The sequence below is a fragment of the Thunnus thynnus genome, chromosome 10 (assembly GCF_963924715.1).
Source record: "Thunnus thynnus chromosome 10, fThuThy2.1, whole genome shotgun sequence".
In the NCBI taxonomy this organism is placed as follows: domain Eukaryota; kingdom Metazoa; phylum Chordata; class Actinopteri; order Scombriformes; family Scombridae; genus Thunnus; species Thunnus thynnus.
The window spans coordinates 11,816,154-11,832,114 of NC_089526.1; the positions used below are offsets into that span (position 1 = coordinate 11,816,154).

Consider the following 15,961-nt stretch of genomic DNA (forward strand, 5'->3'; position numbering starts at 1 on the left):
ATTTGGTGAGTTTTTGAGCATTTTTAGGGGGTCAAACTTAGAGTTAAAGTGGCGTATTAATAAAGAATAATAAAGAAACAAACGAAAAACAATAGGGTCTTCGCCCTTTGGGCTCAGGCCCTAATTAATATGATTGAAACAGTATAATAACTATATAGTGCCACAGGTGTCAGATACACCTTATTATTATGTAGGCTAAAGATAAACTCAGTGGGTATATTTTAAGTTTACAGCAGAGGTATGGTTAACAGCAAGTTTTTAATTTCTCTCATCGATGTGTTAATTTTTACAGCCGTGTGACATTGAAAATGAAAATGTTTCATTATGATTCATTGTAGGCTATGTATAACTCACTTGGGGTTAAAAAAGCAGAAGTCTTAGGTGAACGTGCTGCTTTCTGGTAATTCTCGTAAATGCATAGGCCTACCTCTCCAGAGACCACCGACTTCTTAGAATTATTTGCTTGAATTATTACAGGAAACAAATAGCTCTCCTGACAAAATATTTCTGACTGTAAGGTGTTTATACAGCAGGTAGACATTTTAGAATTTCAACGTCTACTATGCCTATCGTTATTTTATAAATATAACATACAATATCAGAATCAGAACCAGATTTTTTGCGATGTAGGTTTGCAAATACAAGGAATGTGCCTTGGTGTTGTGGTGCATAAGAGTCAAAATATACACAAAATTAAGTAATCCTAAATCTTTTTTTTTTTTTAAAGACAGACATTTACAAGAAAACTTGTAAAATATATTCTGTGAGAGGAGCTGCTGCAGGTTTAAATTTTAAATTGAAGAGAATGAAATGAAATGTTGACCAGAAATGTGCAAATGTCTATAGTGTAAACAGTATATGCAGTGTGTAATTAATAATAATGCAACCTGTATAATAATACAACTTGCGTTCATGTAATATATGCCACAATATGCAGCCTAGGGGTCACTGATTGAGAAAAAATAATGTTTTTGTTAATTTTGAAACTTTAAAATTGCAGTGTACCGAAGCAGCTGCTTTGGATAAAGGCATGCATGTTGTCAATACTTGTAGTGTCTTTTGACAGCCATAAAGGCAGCAAAGCCTTAAAATTTAGACAACCCCGAGCTTTGCCTTCCAGGCAGTCCTTCCTTCCAGGCTGTGCACCGCCCCTTACTCGTTATATGAACCAAAGTTTGGGACAAATAGACGCAAAAGGTACTTTTAGGACCGTAGTTGAACGTTTGACACATCGATCTCATCGAAAGAGGCGGGATTTGTTTGCATGCAGCGAGAATTGACTGTCTGACAAGCAAAACTCAGGGAAAAATAATGTAAGTGGTAGCTCCATGTGACTGTAGGTTTCGCGGGACTTCTGGTTCACGCATGCGTCATACGTTTAGTTTGGCGCGCGGGACTACACAAGGAAGAAGTCTGCAGACCTGCGTGCGCCTGTTGTCCTGTTGTCCCTGCTACACAGTGTCAATAATAACATTAAAAACGCGATTTTATTAACTTAAATACAAGGTGCCTACAACATGTGGAATCAGGGTGAGTTAAATATCCAAACTGTTTTATTCCTAAAGTGGTCATTTCGGTTTGTTTACGTTGTCTGACTGTGGCTAACGTTAGCTGGATTACTAAGTTGGTTCTTTGTTTACTGTCGTGTCTTGAAGGTTAACGTTGGTTAGTAAAGCAGAGTGCTGTTTAAAGTGGGGGGAACAACTGAACGGTTATTTATCTCAGCTGTCATTGTCTCTTGGTATTTTTCAGGAGGATACAGTGAGTCCAGTATGGGTGGAGGTTACACTCAGTCCCCAGGAGGCTTTGCATCACCTTCCTTATCCCAGGGAGGAGAGAAGAAAGGGGTCTGTAGTGAAGTCTACTCTACAGCTTCATCACAGTCCACTGGACACTTAAAACTCATATAGATCAATAAAATTCAGATGAACAACTCATAACAAATCATCCCTTAATTTGCATTTTAGAGGATAGGTTCAAAATTTGATGAGTCTGTCTTAAAAGAACAGTCAGGTGCCCATATAAACACTGAAAGAGGTTTTGCTTGCTGTCATTATCCCCCCTGTTCATATTGGCTATTAAAAGGTCCCCTTCAAATGTGCTTTCAATGTACGTGATGGGGCCCAAAATCCACAGTGTATCCACACAGACATTTGTGCATTTGCTGCAAAAATGCATTTAAAAGTTTATCTGAAGCTTATGAGGCTTCAGCAGTCTGAGCTAGTCATATCAAGTGGATATCTGCCACATTTACAGTCTTTTTCACATCAAATTCCCGTTGTGTGTTTCTCTGTTGAGCTGTGGTGGAAGTATAGTAACAAAAAGAGGGACTTTGGCACTAAAAAGACTGCAACATTAAAAGATATCTACATGATTTGACTCATTTGGATGGCTGAAGCTTCATATTAGCTCTAGATAAACTTTTAAATACATTTTTGCACAGGAGGAGGCTTGTGGACATTGTAAGTGCATTATTAAGGGAGCTTCTAATGCTCACCCACTCTTTCCTCTTCACACATGTGTACAAGTGTTTCTCTGTGGTGATGAAAATACTGACTGATGGATGGTGAGCCACAGCAGTCAATCTGTGTGTATGTTTTTGCAGAGAACACGTGCCACACAGATAATCCCCTGCACGGTGTCTCAGCTGATGTCTGCTTCCCAAGCTGATGAGGCCTTCAAAGTCGGCGATGTTGAAGTTGCTCAGGTAAAATGCGGCAGAGTGGTGACAAGAGCTGAAACTAACAATTATTTTCATTATCTATTAATTGATAAGTGAAAAATATTGATCACTGTTTCCCAAAGCCCTCAAATGTCTTGTTTTGTCCAGACCAACAGTCCACAACCCAAAGATACTGAGTTTACTGTCATAAAAGACTAAGGAAAAAAAAAAAAATTCACAATTAGGAAGATGGAACATTATCAATTGATCTCCTAATTATTTTTGTCAAAAAATGGTGAATCATGTCTGTCACATTACATTTCTTGTTTCGTCCCACCAATAGTCTAAAACCAAAAGATATTAAATTTACAATGATATAAACATAAAAATAGCAAGTCCCAATTTGATAAGCCAGAACCAGCAAATGTTTAGCATTTTTTTTTGAGAACTGACTTAAATGAATTAACAAAATTGTCTAACTGATTAATTTACTGCTCCTTTTAGCACTAAATTGCACATAATCTGTAAAGCACCTTTTTTTTTTAAACTAACTATGCAGAGTCTTACTAAATGATTTGTGGCTCAAATGTCCATGTATAACCTCACAATTAAGTTCCTCTCTGTTAAGTCAAAATAGAAGTAGATGAGTCATTGTCTTCTTCCCCTGTTCAACAGTAGCATCACTAAGAATAGTAATGAAGGAGGAATTGACCATTCCAACTGCTGTGTAAAGAACACAGAACTTGCAATGTGTTCAGGGGAAAAAAACCTATTGATTGTTTTATACCACATCCACTAACACAAGAGATGGTGTGAACGTGTAATCATTTAACTTCCTCTCACTCTTTCACAATTTGTCTTTTGTTTCATAGGTTACCATTGTGGGTATCATCAGGAGCACAGACAAGTCCATGACCAACATTCAGTACAAGGTCGATGACATGACAGGTGCTCCCATGGACGTAAAGCAATGGGTGGACACAGAGGTCAGTGGGGGTACTTTTACCTGCGCAAACACAGTTTAAGAATACTAGTAGAAACAGGGTTCTCCATGCATCTTCCAACAAAAAGCAGCTGAACCAGGTGGTTCTCAGTTTGAGGACAGCAGACTTCAAAAAACAGAAGGGACTAGAGCACAATGATTAATTTGCAGCCTTTAATTGTGCAAACAGACTAATGTTTCAACACTACTCACACTAGAGTCAGGGTCACCCTGACTCTGATGAAGACACAGTAGTGTCCAGTCCTTTCTGTTTTACAATTTAAGAATATTCTGCTGCTGTGTTCAGTCTTAGGCACTTTTTCTAGATGTGTTAACCATTTGTGTGAAATAGGAACATGTGATAGATAAACACCTGTTGGTGATTTCCTGTTCAACTGATGTCTATCAACTATTTATGAAGATGCAATCTTTTCGGACATGAGATCATTTGATTGCAAGAAAAACCATCATGAACTATTTCTGGTGAAGCAAGTTTTACTTCTCATACTCAGTTTATAATTAGCCTGAAGTTGATTAGTGGTACATAATGCATATGACAGATATAATAGTGATGACAAACGTAAGTATTATTCATGAGGTCCAATAAATGTAAAATGTGGAATATATGCATTAAATAAACCCATAAAATTAGCAAATAAAGCAATGATAGCGAGATGGAAAACTTATTCCATGTTTATAAGTAGATTGAGACTTTACAGAACTCAAGCAGCTAAGCAATTCTTTGTTTTTGGTTTGTGTAGGACCCCAGCGTGGACAGTGCTGTCCTGCCTCCAGGCACGTATGTCAAAGTCTCCGGCAATCTGCGCTCCTTTCAGGTGAGTTCACTGTCCTATAATCATCTCCATTATACCCAGAAACAAATAGGACTATAGCTTCATGGGCACATGGGCTTGTCAAATATAAAATGCTGGTCAGTATAAGCTTGTTTGATGTGTTGTGTGGATGTTGTTGATGTTTTGAGATGAACTGTGTGTGTTTGTCTTCCTGTCATAGAATCACAGATCTGTTGTGGCATTCAGCGTCAGGACCCTGGAGGACATGAATGAAATCACCTCGCATATGTTGGAGGTTGTCCAAGCACATATGGCGCTCGGCAAACCTCAGACGATGGTGAGAATCCGAGAAATCATGAGCTTAAAACATAGTAGCCTTTATTATTGATGATCGGAAACACAGAAAATAAGGAAGTCAGGATAGCTATCAGTTCCTATAAATAATATTGATGTTAAAGGCCTTATTTAAATTGGTATTGAAAAACCTAACCAAGTATGAATGCATGCGGTTATTCAGTCAGCAGTCGCTCCCTCTGACAGATGGAGAATAGGACGTTTATTGTAAGAGTAACTCAGACAGGACATATAGCTGTCTGTTAAAACTGGACTAAAAAAACTGGCTTATCTACTTTTGCTTACAACCCACATTTGTCCAAATACATACTATCACTTTGATACAAATATGCTGGAAAAATACATGTAACTTGTAAGTCCTGATTTTTACCTGACGACAGTATACTGTCCCAGATTTCAGCATGTGCCATGCTGCTATTATGTAGTAAATTTGATTGGCAACTTTATCCCATAAGCAATAGGAAGGATGTTGCTCATTCAGAACATTACACATTACATTAATACTTCAATCACATCACTGGCTCCCAGTGCAATCAACTTCAAAATGCTACTTGCAATCTCAGATCATCAGGTGATGCTTTTCTATCTGTACTTAGAATAAGATCCAGATATGGTGAAGGCGCTTTTAGCTACAGTGCCTTGTATAAGTATTCACCCCTCTTGGACTTTTCAACATTTTCCAGTGTTACAGCCTGGAATTCAAATTGATTTTTTTTATTGATTGATTAACAGAACATGCATAGTGCTTTGACAGTCCAAAATACTTTTTGCTGTGACACAAAATAATTAAGACAAAAAAATCTGCTGGATGCACAAGTATTCACCCCTCCTCCCCCCCGAGTCAGTACTTGGTAGAACCACCTTTTGCTGCAATTACAGCAGCAAGTCTTTTGGGGTAATGTCACTACCAGCTTTGCACATCCAGAGACTGCAATTTTTGCCCCCTCTTCTTGGCAAAATAGCTTATGCTCAGTCAGATTGGATGGAGACCGTCTGTGAACAGCAATTTTCGAGTCTCGCCAGAGATCCTCAAGTGGATTGAGGTCTGGGCTTTGACTGGGCCATCCTGAGACTAACATTTTTTGGTTATTGTCCTGCTGCAAGACTGCCCCAGTCTCATATCTCTTGCAGACTGAAACAGGTTTTCTTCAAGAATTGCCCTGTATTTGGCTCCATCCATCTTGCCCTCAATCCTGACCAGTTTCCCAGTACCTGCTGACAAAAAGCATCCCCACAGCATGATGCTGCTACCACCGTGTTTCACTGTATGGATGGTGTGCTCATGGTGATGTGCAGTATTGGGTTTCCGCCACACGTAGCGTTTTGCACTAGGGCCAAAAAGTTCAACTTTGGTCTCATCTGACCAGAGTACCTTCTTCCACATGTTTGCTGTGTTTCCCACATGGCTTGATGGCAAACTCCAAATGGGAGTGGACGGCCTTCTCTTGATAGATTTGCTGTTGTGCCATATTCTTTCCATTTTCTAACGATGGATTTAATGGTGCTCCGTGAGATAGTCAAAGCTTGGGATATTTTTTTTTTATAACTTAACTCTGCTTTGTACTTCTCCACAACTTTATCTCTAACTTGCTTGGTAAGCTCCTTGCTCCTCATGATGCTGTTTGTTTAGTAATGTTCTCTAACAAACTCTGAGGCCTTCATGGAACAGGTGTATTTATAGTGAGATTAAATTGCCCACAGGTGGACTCTATTTAACTATGTGAAGGCAATTGGTTGCACCTGATCTTAGTTAGGGGTTTCACAGCAAAGTGGGTGAATACATACACACTCAACACTTTTCAGATTTTTATTTCCATGTAATATTCCACCCTCTCACTCCAAAATTATCAACTATTTTGTGTTTTTCCATTACACACAACCCCAAGGAAATCCTTTTTAATTTGTGGTTGTAACATGACCAAATGTGGAAAAGTACGGGGCACTGTACCTTGTTCCTGTTTTCTGGAACAAAGATTTGTCACAGCTATGTCCACATTCAAACTGAAACGGAAAACTTTTTTGTGTGTCTGAGCCAGTGGGATGGTTGTGAGGTTTGTCAAGAACACTCCTTTAAAGTGAAGCACATTGAGTTTATTGGAATAAAATGTGCCTGAATTGGCATACAATAATCACATTTGCAATTGTTATGACATTTAAAAGTATTTATGTTTAGGGATATCATGATGTGCTATTAATAGGAAATGCATTAACGCAATTTGTTTTTTTGTTTCTCTTTCAGTCGGGTGCCGGAGGAGGAATGAGCAGTAGTGTCACACCTATGTCACGGCCAGGAATGGGGAGCATAGGAGGGATGGGAGGGGGGTATGCAGGTGCTAATGACATGACTAACAATGGATTAAGTGCAAATCAGAATCAGGTGAGAATAAATTATATTAATATTAGATTTTTTACAATTACCTAATGTTGAGAAAAGTTGACTCCATTATGGGTATAAAGGTCACCACAGTGGGCATATGGTTAGACAATAGCCAGTATGTCCTCCAAAATATTAACTTTTCAGTTATTAACAATTTAAACAGTATTCTGTGAACAGCAATATGCTGCAGCCATGATTAAAGTAAGCTGATTGCTAATTGTAAATGAACATAGATGAGAACATTAACTTCAAGTAAAAATGGTCAAAAGCCTGTCATATGTACAGCGAACTATGTTCATCCTCAAATTCTCACAGTTTCACAACACCCACCCACCCCTTCCGCCTTGCTTTAATTATCATTTACATGAAAATAACTTCTCAGAAAAGTGAGCATTGTCGTCTCAAAGACAAAAATAGAAGTTGACTTTTGAAGGTTGCTTCTGTATTTGCACACATTATTCACACATTATGCATGTTTTTAATTAACTTACCATTGTTCCTCTCATAAGGTGCTGAGTTTGATAAGGGGCTGCCCAGACCAGCAGGGCATCAGCATTCAGGACCTTAAGCAGAGACTCAGTGGCATGAGTCTGTCTGTCATCAAGTAAGAAAAGTTCTGCTTTGAGTTTTAAAGGGAAAACGCACTTTAAAGTAGTAATTGGGACTGTAAAGTCAATTATTTAAAACTATGGAAAACCTTCTCCCTAACCTGAAAAGCATGAAAGACTGAATAAAGGGTGTCATGGAGTGATGTTTTGGACATGGTCCATTGACTTTGAATTTGTGACTGGCACTTTGTTCTTATGAAAATGTTGTCTGTTCAGCTGAAGAAGGGGAGTTTTTCACAAATTCACAAGTGAAAACTGAGATATACAATCCTCAACACATTTAAATTGAGATTTTTGTTCCCCTTTTACAGATCACAGTGACAAGTTAGTCAAGTTCGTTCATCTTGCTGGCTTGACTGCTGATTGTGTATTAGGGAGGTTTAAAAAAAAAAAAAAAATCTGTTGAATGAAAGAGTGGTGCCTCAAACACATTTATTGCCGCTAACTTGAAGCAAACTGTCTGTTACCGGAATGACCAGCTGTCATGATCAGCAGAACAGTGTTGCTCAGTGAAACAAACCAGGAAGGCTCAAACTATTGTCAATTTTAGTAACCTTGTAGCTGTTCCTGTGACCACATTAAACACTAAAGGTGCCCTGGTTTTGAATTCCTGACTCCTCTTCATAAAAGATAGCTGAATTTTGAGTCTCAGACGAAATAATAAAAGTTGACACGTTTTTGCACCAAGTTTCTATTAAACAAAAGTGCTGCAAAAATACTATTCATATTTCTCTTTGTACTCCAACAGGCAAGCGGTTGAATTCCTAAGCAACGAGGGTCACATCTTTTCCACCATCGACGAAGACCACTACAAATCAACCGACAATGACGACTAGACCCTTTCAACAAGTTTTTGTCAATTCAACCCAGTGGGGTTATTCTTTTGAATTGAAGCAGACGTAGTCACTATTATACAATTTATAACTGAAAGCTATCAACTATATCACAACCTGTCTGGCCTCTTTAATAGAATAGGACCCAGTGAAGTCCTACGAGCCTTTCTATGTAAAGGTACTGTGTTTGATGTTAGCTGAAGAGCATGTGGTTTGGGTTTGGTAAGGCAATGGGGTTTACACATCCTGTATCCCTGGTTGCTTCTGCTGTTTTGCAAGTCCCAGAGGTGTTGCTGTTGAAGAAGACACTGTTAGCAGTTATTCTCGTGTTTCCCCCTCTTCATTGATAAGCATTTTGTAATTTTAAAGATTTGAAACATAAGTACTCAATTTATTTTTGTCAATGTAACTTACTTTTGCCAAAATATAAAGATTATACAAAATACAGTTGGGTCTTTTACTCTTTTTATTTCACAGTTTATCACATTTTTAATTAATAGTTTTCACACACAATGACATCTTAATAATATACTGTATGTACACTAGGTTTGGAAACTATTGAAGCCCTTTCCCACAATTTATTTGCATTAAACCTTAATTTAAGACAATTATTTCTACTAGTACACAACCCCACGATAAACAAGCAATTTTTTTAAAATACAGAAATACTTCATTTACATCTCTATTCAGACCTTTTGGTATGACATTCAAGACTGAATCTTGCATCTTTTATGTTTGGATCACACTTTAGAATATTTGTCTTCACTTGGTTGAGTCCACCAACCAAATTCAGTTGATTGGGCTTGGTGCAGAAATGTAGGCCTGTATATAAGGTCCCACTGGTTCGCACAGTAAAGTTTGAACAAAATGTGAAAATACCAAATAAGTCTGATGCTTTCTTCAGCTTCTTTTTTATGACAATACGTGTCTTTCTTGTATAAAATTGAACAGCAGACACATTAATCCACATAATGTTTGTAACTGAAGTTGTAGAAATGTTACACAAAATTAACTTTAAGTAAGTCTTTCAAATTGTTTGGCCAATTAGTCACAAATGTAAAACTTACATTCATTTCTTTCAGGAAAGTGGTTTCATTACACAGTATGTGATTAAAAGTCTGCCCAATAGTCTTTTCACTGAGATTACAAAAACAGGATTCGAAACATATTGCAGTGCCTTTTTGTACAATCAGACCATTAGTTCTCTATGACAGCTGGGAGAGCTCTACGATTGACAGTAATAGAGAATCTATGACCAAGTGAGAAACTACAGAGTTGCCATTTTGTGATCTCTGTGGTTAAGAGTGTCACCTCACAGCGAGGACTGATCTGAGCCCTTTCTGTTTAGAGTTTGTGTATACATATATGGTAGGAGGTTGACACACTAACATGCAGTTAATGACCACAACATGAAGCAACCAATTTCTACCTCTGTGAAGCTTATAAATGAGTATTTGTTTAGACAAAGAGGAGTTGATTTAACTCTGGCAACTTTTTACAGCTTTTCGTGGTGTATTGGACTGTATTTCCTGTAAAGCATTGCTTACTATTGCACAATATAATTTTTTGTATACAAAGCTACAGCCCTTGAAACTAGCACATGGTTAAATCACTCCCCTGACAAGTTTGAATAAAATGTGTAGTATGATGGTGCTGCAGCATATTCCAACAGCAAAGGTATTATTTGTTCAGTCAGGGTTTGCGGGTGGTGTACTGTATGTGTCACAGCTCCAGTCACTCACAACCTTGACGAGGATGGTTGAGGAATGAAAAGTTGCTCTGACCACATGAGAAGCACAGGTTTTATGTGTTACACAAGGGGAAGCTACACACATTTGCTATCACTGAAGTGTCCTAAAATAATGTCACATATATATATATGGTAAAAACGACCATATGACTGTGACCATAGTCACCCATTCAGCTCTCACTGCCCATATGTGATACCTTTTAGTAGAACAAAACATTCTCTTGTGCTGTCTTCATCATTGCTGCCAAAGTGTCATCCACAATTTCATAGTCATGGTCACTGTCCACATCTGCTGCAACGTCACTCAGCGACACTGGGGGGAAAAGAGGGGTACAGTTCATTAAATAGTAATAATGGAGTCCCCATTCACATCCAGTATTTAAGTTCAAGCATAAGGCTAGCAATATTCTCTCCTTTCTTGTTGTCAGGAAATCCCAAGAAAAGATCAATACCAACAATGAATTGATCTTACTAACTAAGTATTGTGTGCGTAGACAAAGTTTGATATAGCTGGGCACTATTTTGAGTCAATCCACCATCCTGTGGCTGTAAATACTCACTAGAGTGCCAGCTGTGTATTAAGCCACAAATGAAAATAGTCCCAAACAAAAGCATTATTTACCCCTGTTTTAATATGCTTTACAAAAAGTTATTACTGATGTTTCTGTGACACTGCAGTGTCAAATCAAATTTGTGTTCTGTTATTATATCTTCAGTTGGAACAAACAGATAGGGAAGTGAGGAAGTATTGTTGGTTGCACACTCATCTGATTTGCTGACATTAATAAAATAAAAATAGAAAACCGTCTTATTCATTTAAATGTTGCCTACATGGCCATAACCTGCATGTTACAGTTTGCAGAAAGAGCTTCACCTTTTTTAGAGTCTTCCATTTTCACATAGGTGTTTGGCTGAGCCTTGCCAGTTGTCATTTCAGGCGCTAAGTGCTTTCGGGGTACAACTGGTGGTGGTTCATCGTCTAAGATAGCCTGCAAAGTAAAGGGAAACATTCAGTTTTGTTGCATACTTGACTTCTTTACCACAAAAGTGGAAGCATTTTGTCTTTACTAAAATGTACTTTGTGAGAAAATGTGTCTGCGGTGTGTTTTGTGTTTTGTGGTAACTGATGATCATAATAAATTTTAAATAGCTTTTGGAAATTTATTATATGCATGAAAGACCACACTTACCGGAGGTGGGGGAGCTGGAGGTCTTTTTTTGCTATTTAAATTCAAATCGCCCAACTCTTTGGCTGGGACGCTTTTGTCTGATCGATGTTTGTGCTTGTCTGCCTTCGATGAGACTTTCTTTGATGTTTTTTTCAAAGATTTTGAGGATGACAGATTTCGCTTTGGTGGTCGAGGTGGGGGAGCTGCATCTGAGTTACCCTGTTTTCGAAATTCATATAAGAACGTGTCTGTGACCTCAGTAACTGTATCCAAGTGGAACATAGGGGGTTGTTCATTGGGCCATGGCAGGGGGTCCTTGGTGAAACAGACGGACAGAGAGAGCCACTGGGTGGGGATCTCGAAACAGTGGTCTGGTCTGTTTGGAAAGCTTGCCTGGATGGTGGGCTCCAGCATAGCCCCCTCTATTCTGAGACATGGAAAACCAACTAGTGGATCAGTCTCGAGTTCAGTATCACGGCTCACCACTTTAACATCCAGTGGCAATTTAAACTGTTTACCCAAGTCCCTGAGTCTGTATTTCTTGGTATCAGTGATAACCTCCACAAAGTGACCCTGCATGTACAAAGGCAGGAAAATCTCCTCTTTCTCACACTCCTGATTTACTTCCTCCTCCTCCTCCTCATCATCATCATCGTCATCATCCAGCTCTTGGAGGCGCCGACAAAAGAGAGCCTCGATGGACTCCTTCTGTCCCTTACTGCTTCCACAAGGCAACTCAACCATTTTGCAACTAACGACCTCCAGCTGGTCCCCAACACTGAGGCCAGGCAGACCTTCCTCCTCAACTTCCTCACAGTTCGTTGTTACAGTGACCCTCAGATCTGGTGCCTGGGCTAAAGCAACATACAGCTCATACACTGAATTAAACTCTCTTGGCCGCCTCCGAAATCGTCCACCATATTGCTGAGATACCAGGAAGAACTGCTGTGCCTTCCGACTTTTCAAGCTGGATATCAAAATCATGGGTGAGGTTCCTTTCTTATGGAAAATGAGGTTCTCATTTTTGTTAAATTGCGGCAGCCAGTTGCACTTAAACAGAGAGCGGCTCTCTGGGCCTTCCAGTATTTCCACTACTGCAGGGAAGGATTCATCTGGCTGGGAAAGGACCTCTGTCAGACTGAGTGGCGTCACAAAAGTTACATCCTTACACACGTCTGTGACATCAATCACATCCACCTCTAAGCTGGATGGGAACTTCAACACATTCTTCCTTACTGTATAAAAAAATGGTAGAAACAGTATTAGAAAATGTAGTGGAGGCACTCAGTGATATAAAATTAACTGAAACCAGAGTACGGTATATTTTATCAGTTATGGGAAAAATATTTGGATAATCTTATTAAGTAAAAGTAGCAATACAACAGTGAAAAATACCCCTGTACTCAAAATCACGCTCACGTAAAAATACCTGAGAGCATTTTTTATAATACAGTAATGAAATATTACTGAGATATTTTTACTAAAACATTGATGTTGGCCAAGTTGATTTTAATTTACTTTTTTTACTGTTGGGTTGTGAAATCTACAATGATGCATCATATTTGAATTCATCATTTTCATCATTTCGAGTTTTTTGAGTTTAAGATCAAGCAATAGATCTAAATCTTAATCTTAATAGCAAGGAAATAAATATAGAGGTTTAAGGACAATATTTGCCTCTCAAATGTAGTAAGTTATAAAGTAGCATAAAATGAAAACACTCAAGTAAAGCCTTGAAATATTAATATTTAAGTACTTGCATAAATGTAAAAATTCCACTGTAATTTACACACAAATTCAAGTGTAATTTACAAACAAAAAAAGAATTAAGATAACTTTAAAGTTAAAAAAAAAGAAAAAAGTAGGTTATTCTCACAGCTCATGATGGCGTTGACCTGGTATACTGGACTGAGGATAAGTGGTTGGTCACACTTGGTTGTGTTGATGAAGCGAAACTTTCGACTGCGCAGACAGGGTGAGGACATGATCTCCCGCAGAGTGAAGCGCTCCTCGCTCTCACACTCATGGAACTCCCCTCGGGAAGAAAGAGGGATACACACTTCCGCTGAGGCTCCCTCTTTTCCTTGAACATGGCAGCGCACCTGATCCTCTTTCCCTTCACGCCGCTGAATGGAGAGCACAGTCAAAGCTCTCCCGGCCCCCAGAGTGAAATTTTCAAAGGTCATCTTGGAGTGGCTGGCAAAAGTGAAGGGAAGGCAGGATTCAAGGCCCACAGGTCTCAGGCTCAGCATTTCCTCTATTGTACTGTACGGCATGTCGTCTGGTACAACCTTGAACAAGCCTGAGAAACAGCAACAAGTATCAGTGGTCAGCTTCGAAACAAATAGTTGCTGTTACAAGAATGTTGTTCACAGCTCAGACCGACCTGTGTGGCTGATAGGCAGCTCAAACTTCTCATTGGTGCTGATGTCTTCACAGCAAACTGATAGGAGTTCAATGCCAGTGACCTTTACTAGATCTCCAGTGGAAAAACTCACTTCACTCCCAGAAATTTCATATATAGACCCTGAAACAGAAAGTGAGAATTTAAGATAAAGAGGAACAGTGAAACAACATCGAAACTCAGTCATGAACAAAAACTTCACAGCTCAGAAAAATGGTCACCGTCTCATTTGGCGACAGTAATCTGAATTTGTTTGTTTGTTTATTTCGAACATGTAACAAATAAAAACAAAACAAGAATAACAAATAAAATGAACAGTAAAGATATACAGCAAACTCTCAATAAATAAAGTCTTATGAACATAAATAAACAACAAAAATAAGTATTACATGTCTGAACAGCAGTAGGAAGAAGTATACACTTATAATGGTACTAGCCCTTCTCCATACGCAATCTGATTCAGGGTTAAGCAAAAAACTAAAAACATGTAAACAATAAATAGATACATTAATGCAGCATTATCAGTTCATGATGGTGTGGATGTGGTGTAATGGCCTGTGGCCGGTCACACTCGGTGGTGTTGATGAAGTGAAACTGTATTATAATAAAAAACTGTATTATAATAAAAATAAAATTATATATTATAATCAAATTCTCACAGGGCCATTTGTCTGTGTAATGAATACCACTGAGACTTTAAGCACATTCAGTTGATAATATTTCTATATTTTTACTTAAGTATGATTTTGAGTACAGGAGTATTTTTCACTGCTCTATTGCTACTTTTACTTAATTATACAATGATTATATTAATTATAATATTTATGTACAGTACCTGCATAAATGTAAAAATTCCTCTGTAATTTAATAGATATTTATATTTTATATTTAATGGCCTACAGGCACATCACGATTAGTAGCAATCTCCTCAGCAATCCAAAGCTTCGTCCTCATCTACATTCACAGTTTCAAATCGCATATGAATGAATATAATGAAGGCCTACCTTGAAAGTACACTCCAGAGCAAACTTGTAGAATTTTTGGCAAACAAGTATTGTCCAATGATGCAATGAATTCTTGAAGTGGCAAAGCAGTCGTGCCTGCCATTTCTGCTGCTGCTGCATAAGTGTGCTGCTTTCAAAAATGAAGGCAGACAATAAATGACAAGTGCAGCATAAAAGGGGGATGCTTTGTCAGTCACAAACCACAGAACTGAATGAGGAAGTTACAGGAGCAGTTTGCACAGTGCTTGCATTCACAGATCGAGGTGAAGAGATATGACATCAGCTTTGTAATACAGTGAAGTTTTGAAGAAAATGTATGTTATTTTTTATTTTATTTATAGCACTTAATTTACTATCACGCAACAAAAAATATACTGAGAAATTCAGAGATTAACAGCATAGCTTTATAAGGAAAATTTGCATGTGTGTGCTTGCGTGTGCGTGAGTGAGCGTGGGAACTGCAAATACTGCATTGTGCAAACATTTTGTTACAAGGTCTGTAAGATCAAAGCCTGTTAATCATGTACCTGCATTTAAAGCACAACTTGGTGGTCTGGCCAAACACAATGTTTCTGTATCACATAACTACTGTGGACTGATAACACATGATCTAATAGAAAATCTCGCCCCAGAACTGATGCCAAAACACAACAGTAATGATTTATACATGACAGGAAGGACAGACATGTTTCACCCAGCTAAGCCAGGAATGGGTTCTAGCTGAGTTGATATGAAATGTAATTTTAGTCACTGTACTGTCCTTCTCTTCCAATATTTCCTGGTTCTAGTGCCTATTAAAGTCCATGACACATTCTCCATACAGGGAATTTTCCCTCTTTGTACTCAATGAACCTCAGACAAATGGTAGATAAAGACAACACCCTCACTTCCTGTAGAATAGACTAAGCATCCTCCCACCTCTGTGACATAACGAGACAGGCCCTCACAGTCTCTGTGTCACCCACAACACTTTCCAAAGGTGTCCTACAATGGCATCACTAAGATCACCCTGATCTGTTGGCTC

At 38.5% G+C, this 15,961-nt stretch overlaps 2 protein-coding genes across 2 annotated transcripts; one reads left to right on the forward strand and one right to left on the reverse strand.

Annotated features, from left to right (window-relative positions):
* Window positions 1-1,370: 1,370 nt before the first annotated feature.
* Window positions 1,371-9,057, forward strand: rpa2 (replication protein A2). Its single transcript, XM_067600954.1, has 9 exons — window positions 1,371-1,530; window positions 1,753-1,847; window positions 2,606-2,707; window positions 3,535-3,648; window positions 4,406-4,480; window positions 4,659-4,775; window positions 7,032-7,169; window positions 7,679-7,773; window positions 8,526-9,057. The coding sequence occupies exons 1-9, from the start codon at window positions 1,518-1,520 to the stop codon at window positions 8,611-8,613; spliced, it is 837 nt and encodes a 278-aa protein (XP_067457055.1). The 5' UTR covers window positions 1,371-1,517; the 3' UTR covers window positions 8,614-9,057.
* Window positions 9,058-9,062: 5 nt separating this feature from the next.
* Window positions 9,063-15,113, reverse strand: themis2 (thymocyte selection associated family member 2). The gene is made up of 6 exons (XM_067600953.1): window positions 14,938-15,113; window positions 13,916-14,056; window positions 13,406-13,831; window positions 11,551-12,764; window positions 11,235-11,349; window positions 9,063-10,673 (listed from the first exon to the last, which is right to left on the reverse strand). Exons 1-6 carry the CDS (start codon window positions 15,038-15,040, stop codon window positions 10,561-10,563), a joined length of 2,112 nt encoding a protein of 703 aa, XP_067457054.1. The 5' UTR covers window positions 15,041-15,113; the 3' UTR covers window positions 9,063-10,560.
* Between the last annotated feature and the right edge of the window lie 848 nt (window positions 15,114-15,961).